We start from the raw sequence: 21351 nt of genomic DNA, 5'->3' as shown, positions 1-21351 counted from the left end.
CACACACACACACACACACACACACACACACACACACACACACACACACACACACACACACACACACACACACACACACACACACACACACACACACACACACACACACACACACACACACACACACACACACACACACACACACACACACACACACACACACACACACACACACACACACACACACACACACACACACACACACACACACACACACACACACACACACACACACACACACACACACACACACACACACACACACACACACACACACACACACACACACACACACACACACACACACACACACACACACACACACACACACACACACACACACACACACACACACACACACACACACACACACACACACACACACACACACACACACACACACACACACACACACACACACACACACACACACACACACACACACACACACACACACACACACACACACACACACACACACACACACACACACACACACACACACACACACACACACACACACACACACACACACACACACACACACACACACACACACACACACACACACACACACACACACACACACACACACACACACACACACACACACACACACACACACACACACACACACACACACACACATACAGACACTTGATGCCGTTCGTGCCTTCACCAGGCACGCGTGTGTGTGAGAGTGAGCAAAGAGCATTGTAGCCCGCAGGGCGCAATTGCACTTTAGACGCAGGAATTTCTGAATTGATTTCCACATTTAAAATCGACTCTGAAGTTCTGTCTTTTATTTCAGAGATGACCGACTGATGTCTTGATGACGGCTAAGCTCAAATTTAATACAGCAAAAGTAGTTGCCCCGCAGAATCATCGGATTATTTTAAATTAAGAGACATGTAAGTCGAAGAAATATATTTTACTTTGTTTTTGGAAACATAAATGAGGTTTTTCGATGAACATGTTTCTGAAGGGGAATTAAATCGTTTTGTGCCAAATATAAATATTGGTTTAATTTAGGTTATAGCGTAGCATAACGTTTATTCCTAATTTCTTACATTAATTAGTTCCTAGAAGTTTCGAACAATCTGATGGCCAAAATTAGTACAAAGGCTGGGCCTTGGAATTTTATAAAATTATTCAATGTTTTTAAGAAAAATAAAATTTCTTAAAAACTCAATGAATACAAAATAATTCTTTGTAATTCTGTACTATGTATCACATACTTGATTTTCAGGAGGTGAGTCTGCAGTTTTTGCAATTCTGATGGTTGGAACCCAAGATTTGGCAACACAAAAAGTATAAAAATTAGGTTTTTTTTAGTTTTGAAGCGGAATTCATCGAAAAGAAAAAGAACACTGCTCTGAATTTTTCACTCCAGTTCTCATATTATGTCATGAAACATTTTGAACATTGTCCAATCCTGAGCTAATTTCCAACATTTTTAATAGAAACCCAAATTAAAAGTAATGACCTTTGAACGTGGCTTAGGACATCAAATTTGACGGCAGTTCGATCGGGCTGAACGAAAGACATCCAGAGTAAGCCTTATTACTACTGAGATCTCAAAGTTTTCCTAGATTGTGTACCATAAAATGTATCACTTTGTCGATGAGTATTTTTATGCGGCAATCCGACTGATTTCTGGTGTACATGTCGTTTTGTTTGCTTGACCTCGTGCCAATTTTGTTCACTTCTTTTAGCAAATTAAATAATATCGTACACCATTGTTGTCCAATAAATTGTGTTTTTCTTTTGAAAACGATGTTAAGTTTTTGCCCGGTAATCTGGTCTAAAACAGTTATCACATTTTTTTATATGCGAGGAAAATGTGTCACAACAAAATTAAAAATGTACTCAATGATCTAATTTTCTAGACCTCACGTACTAAATTAGTCATGAATTTTCAAATGAAGTGTTTTGACTGTTTTTGATCTATGGCAGTCGTCCAAGAGCTCTTTACACTAATTGGTTTTACAAGCAAAATAAAACTTTCAGTGCATTGAAATTGCTCTCGAGAGTTTATCCTCGCCGCTGATCAGAAAAACTTGTCTCGATTGAGTACTGCCTTTTATCCCGACCCAAATTAATTCAAAACCAGCAGCCGATATTGATCGTCGGATGTCAGACTTAACGACATGAGAGACCCACAATCAGCTTTAAATCCCACCGATTCGAGTCGGGTCTGTCATTAAATTATGTGCTTGCAGTTCGGACGGAATATATAATAACGTGTGTCTCTGCACTTGAGCCACGTCTCGAGAGCAATTGATACGCACGTCGGTGTTGGGATTAATTCCCGGTTTCTTTGAGCAGCTGAAAAGCCTGCGTCGTCGTCTGTAGTGGCGGCCGCTTTTCTTTCTTTGCGCAGAGCAACTCATTAAAAATTTCATTCAGACTGCGTGCGGAGGGAAAACAGCAGTTTTATGACTCCGCCGACGACCCGTACAAATGTGAAAACACAGAGAAACACAGAAATAAAGCGGTGGCAAGGATGAGCGCTTGCAAAAGCGTGGAAACTGCTTTCTTTGCCCCAACACGACCGACCGGAACACGCTTTATTCTCTGCTGCTGATGGTGCGAGTTATTATTCAAGATGCCGTCACAGAGAAGAGGCAGGATATTGTTACCTTAAAGAGGAATGATACTTCAAAATGCATGAAATCACCTGTGTTCGATTTAACGCAAACAATTACATAATTTACCTCGTCAGAAATATTTTTCAAGAAAAGTGGTCACTATCATTGTCAGTTCAATTGCTTTTCAATTGGCAAGCACTATTTACCTATGTGATATGTATATGTTTAAGTAGTAGAACTTCACATGCCAACAATTAAGAAAAATTTGAATTGTTGACTTTTAAGAAACAGGTTTATGTAATGAGTCTACTTTTTGTGGAATTTAACACAAGTAACAGTTGTGTATATTTCAGATTTTGTCAAAGTTCTCGGAAATTAAGGAAAATTAAACGATGTATTAACTTCATGAAATTAACTTGATTTTGCCTATCATCGCGATATATTCAAATCGACAACCTGGGAAAATTTTAGCTCTCTCCCAATTTTTAGAGAAATTTCTATTAAAGGGGGATATGGATTGTTCACAATTTTTCTATAAAGTTGTTTACATTAATTTGTAGTATATGGCACCATTGATTGATTCCGTATGGAATATGATTTAAAGTAATGCCATGAGAACAAAATTGTAGTTTCCCAAAATGAGTAAGATTTTCCCAAAATGAGTAAGATTTATTTTTATTTTAAGATGCTGATGCAAGATTTAATATCATTTCTTCCCTTGAGATACGGTAGAGAGCATTTCTGTAAATTTCTTCAAATTACGCTTTCGCTCAGGAAATTTAGTTTGCCAGTTACCTCTCAGAATTTTCTTATAATGTTTCCTCCTCTCCTGTTTTCATTGGTATTTTATCTTCAATCGATTCACTTCTGAAACGCGTCGAGTGTGTCCTACGGTAGCTTCTGACGTATAAAATACACACAAACTTGCGACACATCGAGCGGCACTAAAGTGAATTATGAGGGTCGACCGAGGTTTGCCAAAGCGGCGAGGAAAATGACAAATACAAACTTCAATAAAAAGAAATAAGTGTTCTACGCAGCTCTATATATCCCCGCAGATGTTGCCAACTCCTCTGCTAGAATAGTCGTGAGGTCAGGACTATTAAAAATTAAAGTGCTTCCTTAACATTATTTTTTATCATGATGAATTGCAATTCCAGACTTTTTCCTTTAAGCGTACAAACATCATACTACTTAGTTTTAGCTTTTATCATGAACAAACAGAACAAATAGGAACATTAAAATTTTCGATGTTTGTAAGGCTCAGGATTTCAATTCATTACTTTAAAAGGACCACGTTTGGATTATCAGAGACAGTTATTTGAATACATATAACAAAATAGTGCTGTTGCTTTCCTGCTTCAATTTTCATTTATTTCATTTCTGTGATGTTCCATCACTGAATCTTTGTTCTTTTCTTTTCATCTCGGCACTGCTTTCCTTCCCTAGACTCGGTCATCTGCCGGTTCCAACTTTTGTTTCATCTCTGCGGCTTTCTGACGCGAAAAGCTGCGCCCACGGGAATAACTGGCTAGCCAAGAGACTCAAGAGAGCGAGTCTATGACCAAAGTTAGCTCGTTTATTGCTCTTTAGATGTTCCTCAGAGGCCGCGAGCGATGGATAACCTAATTGCCCGTCGCATTCGACTTCTCCGGAGTTAATTACCAAGACGTTGATTTATCCTCTGCGCAATTCACTCAAAATGTGGAGGAAGATCTCGCTTCCCCGGCGTTATAATTCACTAAGTTTAAAGTCTCGTTCCTAATAGATACTGAAAGCGTTGAAGAGTCTTCTTCTGAGAAGCAAATATTATTTTAGCGAGGGTAAAATCAAAATTTGTTTATTGGGCTCAGATTGAATTTGAATTAGGAGCAGTTTTCTTCGCATTCAATCAGCAGATCGCTTTGATATTCGACCCGCGCTCCTCTCTGCTCCCTCTGCGTATAAATTGAGCAAAGATAAACACGCGAGCGATCCGAGTATACACATGTGCAGACTGGCGACACAGCACCGTCGTGAATTTTTATTTCCTGCAGTCATTTTGCGCTTGTCAAAGGAGAAAATTGAGACGCTCGGCTGCAGCCATTACGAGATTGATCAGAGCAGAGGAGCAAAATGAGCAGCTCGGGCAGAAGTGCTGAGCCCGCCAAGGCCAACAAACGACGCCATGCACAAAATGGGAATCTCTTTTTACTTCCAACAGCGCACTTTTCATGAAAATAAATATTGCCCTCCAAAAAATGAACTCGTTTTATGGATTTGCAATTTATTGCCTTTACGCCAACGTCAGCAGCTTTAACCGCTCAATTGAGCACTGAGGTTTATTTGACACTTGACGGACAAGTAGAAAACGAATATTTCATGACTATTATTGCATCCATAATTTGACGGGTGAGAACTATCTTGCTCAGCTCACTATCTGCTTGAGGTAGAACAACATATTATTAGTGATGCACTAATGATGCAAAATAAAAAAATACTTAAGAATAAAAAAAGTTTTTATCAATTTTAAACCGGGATTTCTTCAGAATCGTATAAAAATGAATGTAAATAAACCGCAAAGAAAATTTGAGGAAAATCCTTTTTACCTTTAATTGAAATATTGTACTCTCTAAAATTTTTTGTAATATTTGTATGAAAATTGGCTCCAAAGTTTACATGTTAATCATTCGCTTAGCTTTCTCTCCCTTTTGAAAATCAGAATATATTCACATTTACCTCCAAAATTGCACACCGGTGGATAGATTGCGACGAGATGAACCAACGTCAAGCAAAAAAAATTTTGGCCGTCGCCGAGCCGGGTTACCAATTTTGGGCGCCCGCGGAGTTACTCTCTCACCCGTTTACCCCTCGACGCCGCGTTTATGAATCAATGAACCACTTGCTCTAGCCAACAACACAAAATTTTCTTTATTGTTGGCATGTGATGTGAAGCTCAACTTTAAAATTTAGGAGAGCACTGTCCTTTTCAATTTTTAAACTAAATGCTATGCGATTATGGATTTTTTTATTTTTCTGCTATGTTGCTTTAGGCCATATTTCAATTTTACCTGTCCCCCTATCTCTTTAAACTTAGTATCTCACTTATATGTAGAGCAAACAAGTTTTTTGTTTTGCCCCCGGGAAATAAGGATGCAAAAATGTACAGAAGCAAGTCGAAACGTTGCAAAGAAACTTTTCTGCAACTCGGGAATTCGCCGGTACATAATTTTCCCACTGCAATGTTATTTTCACTTTGTTGCAGCGGTCAAAGAAAAGTTAGTAAACTTATGCAACTGCAGCAGTCGTTAAGAAATCATCAGTTCCCTAATGACTAGTAGAAAAGTAATTAAAATTATTCTTAATAATTTGTATTGGAAGGAAATCTCGTTTCCTTGCATTTATAAAAACTTCCTGATCATAAAAATCCCATTTCAACTTATTTGAAAAAAATTTGACTAACTAAAAGTAATGATAATGATTTTACTCCACCAATATTTTTATAAAAACTATAAATTTTTACTTACATCCTAAATCATTCGAATTTTCATACCAAAAGGGATAGCATTTTGCTGAAAGAATTTTAGCCTGCTTTATCATTAAAATTCTTGTTTATATCAAAATAACTCTTTTTTTAAATCAAATCATATCGAGTAAGAAAAATATCTCCTTGTGTTTTTGTTTTAATTATAAACTACCTTTCAAATTCCAAAAAGAACAGCCTACTGATTTATCTAATTACATCATCTGGAAGAAGGGCATTAGATGCCGCGCCCTTGGTCAGACACGTGGCCGCGGAAAGGTCACCTCTCGCGCGGCGTGAGTTTGTATGTGTGAGTGCGTTGGCCGCCCGCACCTGCCGCCGCGTCGATCACGGTGAGCACAGTTCACGGCCCGGCCCGACGCGCGGAGGGTCGACGGCGGCGGCACGGAGTCGTGCCCAATCGATTGCCCCCTCCCGCCCCCAACCCCCAGCCCCAGCTGCTCGCGTGCTGCAGTGTGACGTCACCAGCCAGCCCGCGCTCATTGTCCTGACAGTGCAGATATTTCGCACAACGCCGCCGCCACCGCCACCGCCGCATCACCGCACGCACAAAGTCGGCCCGACGGCCGGCCACGTGGGACGCCTCAGACCACCCTGCGGCCCTGGGCCTCGCCAAGCGGCGCATTGTTGCGAATCGGGTAGTCTTGTCTCTTTTCAGGAGGATGAATATATTTGTTCTTTGTTCCTGATTAAAAAATACAGTTTCAAGGGAAAGAGAATTTGAATTAGATTTCTCAACTATCTAATAAAAGAACTTATAAATCCGTCATGGTTTTAATCTATTTTCAAATTAACAAATGGCTCCATTATGTTGTCTCAAAAAATGCGAATTGTTGTTTGTAGGCCGTTCCATCCTTTTTTTGTATAAATTGGCATCAGCAAATTTGCGTTGTGGATTTTTAAACATATAGGTTGTTTGCATAGTTCGTTAAGGATTGTTTGTGATGTGCAATGCACCAGGATTCCGGACAATATCATTTTTGGTTTTGGGGATTTTTGAGTTTTTATAATTAAGCCCCAAAATACGTAAATCGACAGTATCCCCGGCATGCTAAAGAAATGCGATTTCAACTAAAAAAGTTTTCTTGTGTCCCCAACAACCTTGCAATTTAAACCATAGCTGTTTTTTAGTATTTTTTTAATAATTGGTGATTTGTCCATTTTGTGTAGATATAAAATGGCATAAATTGTTTAGCCATAACTCCAGTTAAAAACATGATAGATAAATTCGGTTATAACCAAAAAGTTTGTTTTAAATCCATTCACTCATCAACCCTTTTTTGTTTATTTACGCTTGCTATCAAGCCACTCATGTGAGGTAAGTTCTATGAAAAATTCCCGATGGCATTGCTTTTAGTTTTTTTGAAAAGCAGTTGAGCGTCCAGCTGGTGTCAAACAATACAACCAATCCGTGGATTCAGTTAATTTTTTTTCAATTTTCTAAAGGGAAAACAAGCTGAAATCAATTAACAACTCTGTGTGTTTAGCCTATTTTTGCTCGTGCACTATATAGGCCTGTGTGTCATTAAAATTTCAGCACCACCTGTTATGAGAAAAGACGCGACGCTGATTTGAACGTGCATCAATGGTGGCCTCTGTGCTTTATTCTCGGATGCAAAACGCCTTTCGTCGGCTTTAATGGCTGAATAAATCCGCCCGCCGCGCTCGCGCGCGCGTTCGCCGGGATATTTTAATTAAAAATTTCCGGGCAGCGAGCCAACAGAAAATGCTGCGTTATTTACCCCGCGAGTGGCGGCGCCGCTGATGTGAAATTTCACGCAGCCCGCAACAGCACGGCAAATTTTCATTTTTTTAAATTGCTCTTCTTGCAATGATTCAATGAATGAGAGTGCTGACGAGTGGAATTGCCGGAACTGCTCTTTTTGTCTGCGCCCCGCACTGCTGCTGTACATAAATGTGTACGTAAGCGCCGTATTGAAAATGACAAAAGCAACCCAGTGCCGCGCGTGAGTTTCTATTAATGGCCTGTCGAGTTTTGAAAAAAAATTCAAGGGCTTGGGGAAACGCAGGAAGTAATTTATTCTCTTAGCCCAATGATAAAACAGAAAATAAGAACTAATAAAGCTAATGAGATTTGAAAAATTTCATAACGTGATAATCAAAATATGCATAATATAATTTAAATCTTGAAGTTTTCAACCCCATTTTTTAACAATACTTTTTTAGTGAAATTTGGTGAAATTTCATCTATAATATCTAGATATTTATCTTAGTACCACCGCACATTTTATGGGAAATCAGCAAAAATCATTGAACATAAATTGAAGGAAGTTACTCTAGGATTTTTTCTGGACAACCAATTTTTATCTAAAAGATCGTTCAGATATTGCCGTAGTTGCTACGAATGGAACCCTTGGAAAATTTACCTGGTACCTGATTTCCATTAATTAAATTTATGCAAGCAGCGGTCCCAAAATTAATACACAAATAAATACGTTTTCAGCCGCATTTATCACCACATTATCAGGGGATCGTTTTTATGAAAAATGTAGTCAGTTTTTTGCATTAGTTAATTATTTTACAGATCAGACCAAGATGTTATCTTGTTGGTCTGGGTCCATCAGTAGTCATTTTCATTATTAAGGTCTTTATTAAAATAATTTGAAGAGAGCAAATGCAAAGACTTCATTCATCATTTTCAGCTGGATGATTTCGAAATTTCTCTATACGAAAAGAAATATTTAACAACTTAAAAAATATCACAAATCCCCTCTGTAGAAATCTATGTCAAGCTTTAATAATAAAAGCAAAAGCGTCCAATCAAGAAGGGCAATTTGCTTTCCAGTGGAAAACAATTGCACTCTAAAATAAAGTGTTTAACCTGGTTTTTGTGTTGCGAGCAGCTGCAATAAAATTTGATTGCGCGGGCGAACGAGAGCGGAGGCAGGAAATTGGCGCCTGGCCGAACCAGAGAGCAGCACCGGCCGCCGCCGCCGCACCACCCCAAAGCCACGGATCGGGTGGAAAGTACAAACGCGGTGTGCTGCATGCAATACTCAGCCGCTATCGACACGCGCAACGAATGGTCTTTCGCACTCAAACAATCTACGAAATTCGCCCGCAGATCTCGGCAAAAAGGTCAGCGGATCAATTCGATGTGCCCGGCAGCTCTGCTGGGCGCCGCTGGCTTAAATAATTTACAATTCAATTTTCCGTGAGTCCGACGAGTTTCGCAGTTTCGGTATATTTAATAATTCTATCCAGCTGTCTGAATTGGGAAGTAGCACCTGTGTGGAGACCCTTGATAAAGCTGAATCTTTGATAATATGGTCATATAATTTTTAGGACAAGGAAATTATACTGCGAAACCCGGAAAACTCTTTGTTATATTAACCATTTTTGAAGGAAAGAGTTCATGCCAAATTTAACCCATGAATTGTAATTAAAAAAAGTGACTGAAACCGAAATCAGCAATAAAAATAATGACTGAGCGTAGTATACCTTTGGAAATAATGAAAAAGAATATTAATAAATAAATGTTTTCTTTTAATAACAGATTTATTCGTTTAAATACAGTATAGAAACAATCAACTCACCGAATTCAACAATTCACATCATTTTTAATTACTTCCCTGATATCGTTAAACTTGAAAGCAAAAGTTTTTCTTCCATAATCTTGGTGAAAAGTTGACCGCTATTAATAAATAAATAATAGATAAATAATACTCCAGTTTTCAAATTTTCAATGATTTTCAGAATCTCTGGGTTGTTTTCTACATACTGAAAACATAGGTTTATTTCTGTTTTTGTCAGTAATATTCAATCATTGATATGTTTAGTAATTTTTGTTAGTTCCCAAAATATAAAATTTAGATCGAAAAAAAACATAAATCTATCGAATCGCCTAGTTGAATATGGTGCTTTTGATAATGTAAAAGTATGAGATTGATCGAAAAGATGCTTCAAACGTTATAATACTAAATCAATTTGTTTTATTTGAGGGATTTTTATCGTGCTATAAGATAAACTAATAATTTTAACTTATTATCTAAATTAAGCTCAAGAAATCGTCTTCATCAGAAATGATAACTAAAACGAAAAGTCCCAACCACAGTTTCAGAACATTTTTAATTTGCGTAAAGAGGAAATCACATAAGGAAAATGTATCATGTGTTTTTCAAAATTAGTGCAACACATATTGACTTACAGGATGGTTGAATTGTGAGGTCTTGGCTGTCTACCATCCATAGTTTGTTGGAACTGTTATCATTCATACAGTGTCCGATTCCCACTTGACCCAGAGAGACCAACACACACAACGCAGCTATTGTTCCGCGCGAAAAGTTTCGCAAGCTTTTGCTTTCTTTTTATTCGCTAGCATTATTCGCCGCGGGCTTTTCCCCCCTGCACTGCTCGCGGGCATACAAATATTTGAGCTGCACAGGCCGAGAGGAGGAGTAAAAGAGGAAATTTGCGCCTTCCTTTCTGGGTCATATTATGCTAGCTCCTCATTCAAAGTGAGCGAGAGCGAGCAAGACGTAACCGGGGAACAGGAGAGAAGAGCAGATGAGGCGTTTCTAGAGGAAAGGCGGCGACACACGAGCAGGTTGCTCCTTAATGAGATGCAAGAGATGCACGAGCTAAAGAGTTTCCGAGACGCGAACGTGCTTTGGTCACTCCACACGATCTCTTCCCAGCGCGAAAACATGACCTCGTTTCCAAACCGCGAACTGCATCCTTTATTCAACATCCTTTAGATTGGACACTTCAAAACGGTGTATCAAATGTTTTCTTTTGCCTTATAAAATTACCGAAATTGGAATTTAAAAATAAATAGGTGCTTTCAAAGTAATTCTTGCACCGAAAACTAAATTATTCACTAGAATACGGCCAAAATTTGGCTTCTGGCTGAGACCTCAAATAAGGGTGAGGTTTCAGCTGTTTGGTTTGTGTATATTCATAACTATTGCGCGTTTAATTATTTAATTTTCATAAAATGATAAAATATCCAATCCCTAATAAATATCTAATTTCCACGAAGAACAATGGAGTATTATTGGATTTACCCAGCTATTTTAATTTTTAGTATTCATTAAAATTATCGCCAAATAGGACTGTTAAAACGCTGATGAATAAAGAATATATTATGTTGCTAAAAAGATTAAATTTTTTAAAACTTTGCAAATTACTGCAAAAATATTTAAGAACGTAACAGCATCAATTAGGCTTCAAAACAATAGCTGAAGCAATAAAATTACATAAGTTTTTTTTCAAAGCTAATAAAATGGGTAAAATATCTCATGTCACTTTGCCGCAAAAATCTTTATTTAAAGCAGCCTTTGTTGTTGAACAGAAAAATTTTACTTTTTTTGGTATTTAGTGACATGAGAAGATATTTAAAAACAAGCACCAAAGAAAAGAATGGAATTTTGGGCTTATGGTTTTTGTGCACAGTTAGTTTTTGGTCATGGGCTTTGTTGACGCTGCTCCAAAATTCTGAGGGGCCATAGCGGCTATTGTTCAGTTTGTCAGAATCCTTCTCTTCATTTCTTCGCTTATGCTGTTTATCCAAGCAAAATTTCTTTTTTTCTCGATTTTTTGCATGCACACATTTGTATTGATCCCCTCTTTAGTTTTTCATTCGTGTGTAATGTGCATTCAAGCTTTCAGCAAGTGAATTTCGTGCGGCCACCAATCAACACTCTCATTAAATTTCTCCGATGCGTTTATACCACGCATATCGATCTGCCAACTTTCAATCCATTTCGACAGAGAACAAACAAGCAGCTTGTCGAGTGTATGAGTCGCGCGAACAAAAGATACCGTTTGGGACCGCACAGGTGAAATTTGGGTCTTGACACGAATCGCGGCCCTCCAGCTTGGCGCCTTGGTGCTCCCCCTGTGCCTTTCCTTCCGCACGTTGTAAACGGAAAAATTATTCTACCCCGGCAATAACAACTGCTGTAATCATTCCCTTATCTGCACGCAATTTAATGAGTGCATGGAGCAGGCTTTGTTACCGGCGGCACGGAATCCACGCCGCCGATTTTGGCCCACACTCGTGTGCGATTAATGGATTTTTCTCGACGGACAACCATCAATCAGGCGATAGGCAAATAACGCTTTCAGCCGTGAAGAAAGGGAATTCCCACCCGGGACACCAAAGAATTCAAGTTGGATATATTACTTGGCCATGCAAAGCAGAAATGACAACAGGCATTTTCAGGGGATAGATTATTTTGGTGAAAGACTTTTTTGATTTCATGGTATTACCCGAACCATGACAATGCATGATGTAATTTTCCTTTAGAGTCTACTTTGGATGCTATTAATTTTTGGCAAATCTGCACTTCCCCCATTATTATGCAAATGATTTTTTTTTATTTGATGGAATGACAGAATTATATCATGCAACGTGCATTTTTCTTTAAGTTTTTTAACTCTCTCGTCAAAAAGCTTCAAATCAAAGATGTAAATTTAGACTTGAGAATTTTTAGGAGAAATTGTATATAGCAGGGATAGTTTAAGTGGTATGATTTTAATAAAATTTTACTATTCTGCTAAGTAAGAAAGAGTTATCAATATCAACGGTCCTTGATTCAGAGTTGAGTTTTTAAGAGGCGGAAGCAGCTGCTGTTCTTTTCTTTTCAGTTGCAGTTTTCCACACTAATTAGCCACTAATTCAAGCTATAATTAACTCAGCATAGCATCATTTGCTAATTTCTGAGTTCAATTTACTAATATTTAATTAAACCAGATGAAATGCGCAATCCTTTATGCATATTAACTAGATCTAACGCTCGCATTGCAATTTGCCCCATCTGATCATGGAGCAAAGTTTCCGGCAAGCAACTTCTCAGCTGTATTATATAACTGAGTGTGTCAGTTGGTGCCGCATGTACACGAAAGGATTAGTACTTGTAGTAGAGACCGAGCTAGAGAACTCTTCGTACGTCCATCCATGAAGCCGCTTTCGCCAAGTCGACGATGAAATCGATAATTCCCATCCCGCCACCTATGAACGATTCGTATCCAGTGTGCACTCACACATAACAGTACAATCACCGTTTTTCAAATATAACAGCAAAAATAAAGAGGAATCAACCGCCGCACACAGTCAGCTACTGCAATTTTGCCTCACACTTGCCGGCAAATGCTGCAATTTTTGCTCTGCGCATCCTTACTGGAGTGCAAAATAAAAACAAAGGAACAAACTGGCTAAAGTTTAAGTGTCCCTCATTTTGTTTTACTCGTCGAAGTTGGTCAAACTATTTTAAGTTTTATTTTAATGCATTTTTTATGTTGAATTTAGGTAAATTGTTTTGAAACAACCAACAGCAAAAAGTATGATACCGAGTGGAAAGGAAGAACTTTGGAAGCTACTCGCTCCCAAAGTTCTGGAATGGTGATGCGTTATTTTTGTTTTCATTTTATATTAAATACATCGAGCTGTTAATTTTTCCTAATTTCCTGCTATTATAATTATCTGCTGCTGGAGTTTTCCGGTCTGAATTCTGAGGACTGATCCTGCAACCAGCAGTCAAAACTAATGCATAGCTGCCCTCTATGCAGCTGAACAAACACCAGCCGATAATTCTCCGAAATAGGCTTGACTTTAGTAGTTAAAAATAAATTTCCTTAAAAACAAATACAATTAGGAAATTTCAGTAAAAATACGGTAAAATAAACAGCTCGCCTTACACGGAGGATGCTTTCTAAATGAAAAATATTTACATCATGCTTCTGCCTTCTTCGCACTGGCAATTATAGTTCTCTGTTGATTTTTCAAAATTTTCAAAACATTTTGTTTTGGACGTAGTAAAATAAATACAAATGACTTGGCTAACTTGGCTTCCAGGCAATGATTAAAAATGAGTAGCTGCGGTTTTAGTCCGTGTTGGCGCTAACAAAGCGTGCAACTGCGAATTTCAATCGGCTATGAAGCCGCAACCAGCTTCAGCTGAGTGATGTTTATGTAATTAGACTGCTTTTAATTGAATTGTTGGCACTGGTTATGGCGGCGTTCACCACGAGCACCGATAATAATGTAATAGCCCATGCCTGGCTCGCTGCTGCACTGCACGCTTCGATTGTATCTCCGCATGTATCATGTGTGTTTATAATACACAGCCGCACTCGAGTGAGCTGCGATAAAATAAACTCGTCGTCGCTTGTAGGACCGCGCGTCGCCGGCTTTTTAATTAATCGTCCGACCGCATTGCCTTCTCGATGACCCTTTTGTCACCTCCATCCATCTAAAGACACACTCTAATGGCCATTTCGCGGCTAATGGCGTCTCTGGCTTTCGGTAATTGCCATTTATATCCAGCTGCAAAGGGGACGTGACGCCGCGACGTTGTCGTTTATGATACCAGTTAATGAAATTCGGGGACCCGAATTATGCTACTCCGAACTAACTTGGCGCAGTCTATCTGATGCTTTTGATAAAATTTGAATTTATTTTATGCTAAAAACAAAGTTTTGATTTTAAAATAAAATATGAAAACTGCCTGATATAATTATATCATGGTTAAAAAATGAGAAAATGAATGGCATATAAATATTTTATGTCGACTGATACCAAACTGTCAACATTGATTTTTAAGTTCCATTTTTTTCAATATGTTAAGTAGTTATTTAACAATAGAATCTGATAGAAGGCGTAAAATACTAAAAAAAAGCTTGATCACATATTTTATTTTGCATCTTTAATTTGAAAGAGCTGTTTGCTAAAACACAAATGCGTTGTGCAATTTTGTTATGAAATGATGCTATATCATTTTAGTTGTGCATTTCTTTCGCCAAGAAATTCATCCAGTCTTTAGCTAATTTCCAATTAAATTGTAATTTATATATTTTTTGTTTTTAGAAATACTGTTTCTTAAATTTAATTTTCAAAATAATCCACATTTTTGTTTAAACTTAGCAGAATCAATGTCCCCAAAAGCAGCTAAAGGTTTCCCTAGGTCCAGGCGGCAGGCAACTTTCTATATTGGCTCATCAACAATACGTTAATAAGACCACAAAAAATAATTATTGTTGTTCTCTTCTATACCTTGTTGGTTACAATATCTTCCTATTACGAATGTGCCTAAATGGCTATTGTATGTTATTACGAAATGGGCATAAAACGGTAAAAATCACGTGTTTATAACCTTCATAATGGTTTAAATTAATGTTAATAAACTAGGCTATTTTTAGCATTGAGAGATTCAGCTGTGTCTCTCAGCATTTCTTGCATGGAGAGCTAATTACGCTAATTTGAAGCAACTTATCCAATTAAAAAGCATCTCCTCAGTGGATGCATCTGTTAAATGGTTATTATAGTTTAGTTATTTCTCGGAAAAAAATGTATTATTTCAACCTGGAAAACTAATAAATAAATAATTTGTATTCACGAATCATTATTCTTATCAGCTAAAAGCTCTAAATTTGCTAAAGTCTAGTTCTAATTGTGGCTAGTATGCGATGGTCATCAGCAATAATTTCGAGAGAGGAAACCGATCGGCGGTGCAGACCTGAGAGAGTCAGTCTCTCATATGGTAGAAAATCCGAGGGTGAAAAAAGTGGAAGAAAATGTGCGGAGAGAAACTCATCTTGATGTGTGAACAAATGCAAAGAGACAGGGCAAAAGTTGTGTCATGTGTTTGCTGAAGGGTGAAGAAGTAGAATAGAAAGAGAGACAGAGATAGAGGTAGAGAGAGTGACAGACATAGCAATATGAATCTGATTGAAAGAAATTTACCGATAGATGGTGGGTACGGGGTAATCCTCGTCGTCGTTATTGTTGTTGTTGGTGTCGTTAGCGTTCGCGTTATTGTTCGCGGCGCTGACGTTATTAGCGACGGGGGCGGCGACGGCGGAGGCAGCGTTAGCGGAGGAATTGTTAGCGGGGGCGGCGGTGGCGGCGGAGGAAGCGGCATGGCTCATGGTTGCGGACGAGTTTGTCGTGGCTGTGGTCGCGTTGGTGGATGCAGAATTATTGCTGTTGCTCCCGCCACTACCTCCTAAACTACATAGCACAATTCGAGACATGCTAGAAAACAAAAGAAGAGGAAACAGTCGCCTCGCGCAATCAATCAACAGCCGATTTTACTTTAGTTTCGGACGCGTGCGTCGGTTTTTTTTAATGCGCTGCCGTTCCGCTATAAACTAAATTGTATGCGAACTAATGGGTTTTCATCTAGAGTCTCGCGACTGTCGCAGCACCGAGCATGGAACACAAATTGAAACTGAAATAAGGGAAAGTGTGATTTGCCGCTGGCAGTGACGTTTTAATTTCAGTCCTGGTTCTAAAATTGCTTCCCTCTTGTGCAAATAGAAGAGTCTTCTACCCATAATGTCTGAATTATTGACTATCGTGACAATAAGAAAATTCGTATGATTTTGTTTTGCATAAAAGTTAATCAAGCTTTTTTTGTTCAAAATCTTGTCTTTGTTTAGCAAAAATAATTACCATGAAAAGCAAAAAAACATTTTACGATTGCAATTTATTTTGAAAAATGAAAAAATTAAATCACTTTTGTGTGTAAAACGTTATTTTTGTTTAAAATCAATAATATTTTAGTGTGCCAACTACTGTCACAAAAAAGTTGCTTAATTTAGCCGTAAAAGGTTGTAAAAATGAACTTGGGCAACGCAGATTTTATCCGCAATAATGTCATTATTTAATAGACTCTTCTAAGGTTCGTTGATTTCGTAACGGTTTTAAATTTTATTTTGGGATGAAAATGACAATCTTCATTGAAAAAATCGGTAACATTCGAAACAAATATCTTTGGGGTTGCAACTATGACAATCTGGTGCCAGAGCTATGTCTTTTAAATATAAAAAATATTTCAGATTATAAAATCATGACTGCAAGGTTGCCAAATTCTCAACACGAATGGCAGCGGCAAATCCCACGAAACGAAAAGCAAACATTTAGGCGTTGCACAAACAAAGAGTCCCTAATTAGGAGTAAAACACTACGAAAGGCATGGTCAATACACAAAGAAACAAACGAAACCGAGAAAAAAGACATAAAGAGAGTAAGAGAAAGAGTATAAGAGAGAAATAAGAAAGTCTCGGACTCGCACCTGCTGCGCGACCTGGCTAACGAAAAAAGGGTTCGCCCGCCGCGGGGGGTAAAAAGGTCGGTGTGTCGGTGTGTCAGGCGCAGGCCGCACTCGCTAAAATTTGCACCACTAACCAGCAGGGTGGAAATGCTACTGGCCGCCCGGCGTCGGCCCGAGCCGAGCCTGCGCGCCCCGCACTAGCGCCACACTTTGCGCTAAACTCTCTCTCTCTCTCTCTCTCTCTCTCTCTCTCTCTCTCTCTCTCTCTCTCTCTCTTTTCGCCGCGCCAGACCATCCGGCAGACCGGCTTCCGCGGAAAATCGTTAGACCCGCAGAAGGCAGACCATCCTCGGCGCTCTGCACACACCTGCAGAGGAACCGTCCTTTTTTTCCCGTCCTTCGTCACTTTCGCCCCGGCCACCAATCGATACCGGCCGCCAGCGTCTCCGGAGGGGCAAAAGTGCGCAACTTTGCAAATTGGTTCATCGTCGCTCGAGCCCTTAACAAAGTTTGCTGCCGGGAAATTTAATCAACAATGAGAGACAACAGCGATGAGCATCAGCCCGTCGAATTTCTGTTGCTAAGGCCGTTCTTGGAAATCAGCAATTTCACTCTGCGCTTTTCAATTGAAAATATCTGGCACGTGAAGTGGATGGCAGACTATGCACAATTGCGTGTGATGTCGTATTGTTCGTTTTATAGCCTGCGATTCTCGTTGAGCACATGCATGCTGATGCTCAGCGAGGGCCATTTTCCTTTTGCCTAGCCCATTCTCACTTTTTATTAACAGAGTACGACCATCTGCAGATGCAAATTATTGATAAACTGTATTTATCTTTATACATCCATGCGAATTTGTAGATTTAAATTGGTCCAGGAGAGGCAGAGATTTGATGAAAAATTTCCTTTCCTGTCGATCTCAAGAGTTTAGGTCAAAGGTCAAGGTCACTAATATAGAATTTTAGATATTGAACTCAAATTTTAAAATTAACAAATTGAATATATTAATTTTAATATTTCCACATTGTAGAGCACCAAAAATTAGATAGGTGTAGCTCAAATACACAATATTTATTAAAAAGAAAAAATGGTAAGTACAAAAATAGTGATTTTTCAGGGTTTTTTTTAAAAATGTTTCCGCGCCAAATTCTCAGCTTCTAAAGATTAGATTTTCAAAAATTGCAGACATTTTGACTTGTCCCCAATTCCCCTATATATTCGAAGCAGTCTAAGGGCGCTACCTCTTTAACCCTCTTTTTTGCAACCTATATATCGCTGTTTAGATTCAAATTTTGGTTTATTACGGATCAGCAGGGCAACTGTGCCCCATACATCCACATCCAGAACTTAACAAAAATATAACAAAGCTTTTTTTTGTATTTGTTTATTGTTCATGATTTGTTGTTAGCAACTCACTGCGCAACGGTTTCAAATGTTTATCGCTCTTTCAGTTATGGCACTCGAAATCAGCGAACCCCAATAACAAATACGCAAAAATGTGCAATTTTATTGTTTGCACTTCACTCTGCAATGGAATTAAGTGTTTATCACCCTCAGAACATCATGGAACGTGAATACGAGTCGAATATGACATTGAAATTCGGTAAATTATATTCTTAAAACCAGATCTCGACTTCTAAGCGTAAGTTTTACTAAAACCGCACAACATTCAACTCGTGATGATCTCCCCTAGATATTCAAAGTATGTGACTTATGCTTTCGATTAAATATTGGTGCTTTAAATGATTAAAATGTCGTGAGGCAGGAAAAGCATTTTTGTTTCAAATATCATACAGCATAACAGACTCCTTCAATATGATGAAAGCTAGCTAAAACTCCCACGCTTCATCAAAAGTTTCGACCTCTTGATTCCCAAATTGCTCCGGCCAATTTTCTCCTCATAAAACAGCGCAAGTCAATCTCAGAGGAATCACATGAATGTAGAAATCAGTTGGCTCATGCAAAATTCATATTCGTCGGGGGCGTGTGCGTGTCCGCGACTTCAACAGTTCAATCCAACCACGCTTTAACGGAATATAAATCAAATTATCGGCGGAATCAGCCCGCCGAAATATATATGCAAGAAGCGCTGCACGAACGCCCTACCACGCTTCTCTCGTGACCGCGGATTTCTCGAAAACAAAAAGCAGTGCGAACCGACGACGTCGATACTGCTCACTCTCGCGCGCACCGAATGAATCGCCTGCCTCTCTCTGATGTGAGCTGCGGAACCGCCACCTGACTGCGAGCGGCGGCGGTGGAAAAAACACCTGTTCTAACTGACAGCCAAATCTGCCGCTCTCGGGAAGCCGACGCGGCGCGCGTAATTTATTCCGGCGCGCTCATTTTTTCCCGACGGCTGAATTTTGCCCTTTCATTCCGCTGAAAACGCTCTCTGAGCCGAGTTTCCTGCGGCATTGTCGCACAGGAACATCATGTGTGTGACATTTGGGAGCTGATAATTTATTCCTTCTCCCACTTGATATGAAATGTGCTACTTTTTTAACAAAGCAAAATACTAATAACTAAAATACTTATGAAATTAAAATAAACTAGAAAATAATGTTCCACTATTTTTTTTTGTTAATTTGCAAAGCCTTATGGCTGATTTCTAATTTTATTTTTTTATGTCTCTCCTATCTAAGGTAATGCTTTCTATTTATGAAGTGACTTTAAAACTTACGAATTTTCTAAAATTTTATACTCATGTGAAATTGTCTTTGCTTTGTCAGTGGATTTTGAAAAACAATTCAAAAGATGTGTTTAATTTCAAAAGAGTGTTAGCGAGTAAATATATCTTTAATAAAAAAATTAATGGTCCTAGAGAAGACTGAAACGTTACTTAACAGAGAATGTTTTTCCTATGAACTTATTGTTAAGCAACTCTCACCGATTTTCCTCTTATAAATTAAATCTAATTTCGTGCAGGATTCTTTGACCCAAATAGGAGTCATTAGCATTGTGATGAGGGTCGGACGTCTCAATCTGTATTTTCGGAAGGAAATAAGCCAGCAAGTGATGAATGAGACGGCTGGAGAGGGCTTTTCCAGCACGCCACGAGCTTCTGTGAGGGGTCTGGCTAGCGTAATTATCAGCAGGACGCATATATAATTAGCCGTGCTCAGCATAATTCACGAGGCTGGGTGAGTAACGGCCTGCAGACATGAGGAGGTGCTCAAGGCGAGAGGCAGATATGCAACCGGTGCACCAGCCGTGCCCGACAGGTTGCCTCCTCTGGACGAACAATAGAGCGATTGTCTCCGGCATCGCTGCACACTGCTGTTTATTGCAAAATGCATATTTTATGCTTGGGTGGTGATGGAAGCGACGCCACCTGCGCCCACCTTCCCTTTGTCTCTCTGGTGCTGATCACAAAGCTGCCGATTTCCCTTTGATTCAGCCTATTGTGTTTCAGGATCAGCTTTTCTTTTCATTCCAAAGCAGCAGAATAAAAGGGCAGGGAATTAAACAGGTTCTGTGCTTCCCATCAACTTTAGGAGCACTCTAAAACCTTAAAAACCTATAACCTGTGTGGACCAAACATAAAATTTTACTAATACCATAAAAAGTTGCATGTTTCATTGATTATTTTTCTAGGTGAAAATTTAATATTTTAAAACGATTTCTCAAGCCATATGTTTCTTAATATAGAAAACGATTTTTAAGCTCAAGTTAAGAGCATCAAGTCATCTTGATATTTATTTTTTATTAACTATTTAAATTCAAAAATATCTGGCGGTCAGTTAAAATCTTTTCGTTCTATAAAATTATGTCTTCTTATACATATTTAAAAAATACATCTGCAAAGAGACAAGAATATTATTTACACTGTGGCGAATATTTCCTTCCTCTTTCATGCCTAGTTAAATAATTTTCGTTTCTCATTTCCAGCAAAAATTGCCAGTATGGAGTCTCCTTTCAACAGAGTCGGCCTTAGTAATTGCCTTTTAAGAGAGACTTAACAATGTGCTGGCCGGCCGAGGCGAAAAAAGACTGGCCAGCAAAGAAAAGGATCAGCGGGCTGGTTGAAGAGCTAATGAGATCGCGCATTTAAAAGCGCGGAATGGAGGAAAAAACCGCGCAGAGATAAATGAGAGAGTGGGCCAGCATGCAAAAATGGGTGGCCGCTCTGATTGGCTGGCGCGGCGGCGGATCCGCGACTCCGACTCCTCTGCAGACGTACCGCAGTGAAAATATAGTGGTTCGATACTTACAGCAG

The 21351-nt window shown here is 38.9% G+C and overlaps 1 protein-coding gene across 1 annotated transcript in view; it reads right to left on the bottom strand.

Moving 5' to 3' along the window:
• The window catches only part of Hk (Hyperkinetic), a 40419-nt gene extending 23992 nt beyond the window's left edge, over positions 1-16427 (bottom strand). The window contains exons 1-2 of the mRNA XM_065492460.1: positions 16172-16427; positions 15821-16111 (exon numbers count right to left, since the gene is read on the bottom strand). Coding sequence (XP_065348532.1) covers positions 15821-16110 — 290 coding nt within the window. The 5' untranslated portion in view covers position 16111; positions 16172-16427. The remainder of the gene's footprint in view (positions 1-15820; positions 16112-16171) is intronic.
• Between the last annotated feature and the right edge of the window lie 4924 nt (positions 16428-21351).

Source organism: Cloeon dipterum, chromosome X (assembly GCF_949628265.1).
Source record: "Cloeon dipterum chromosome X, ieCloDipt1.1, whole genome shotgun sequence".
NCBI classification, from domain to species: domain Eukaryota; kingdom Metazoa; phylum Arthropoda; class Insecta; order Ephemeroptera; family Baetidae; genus Cloeon; species Cloeon dipterum.
This window is presented reverse-complemented; position numbering and strand designations above follow the sequence as displayed.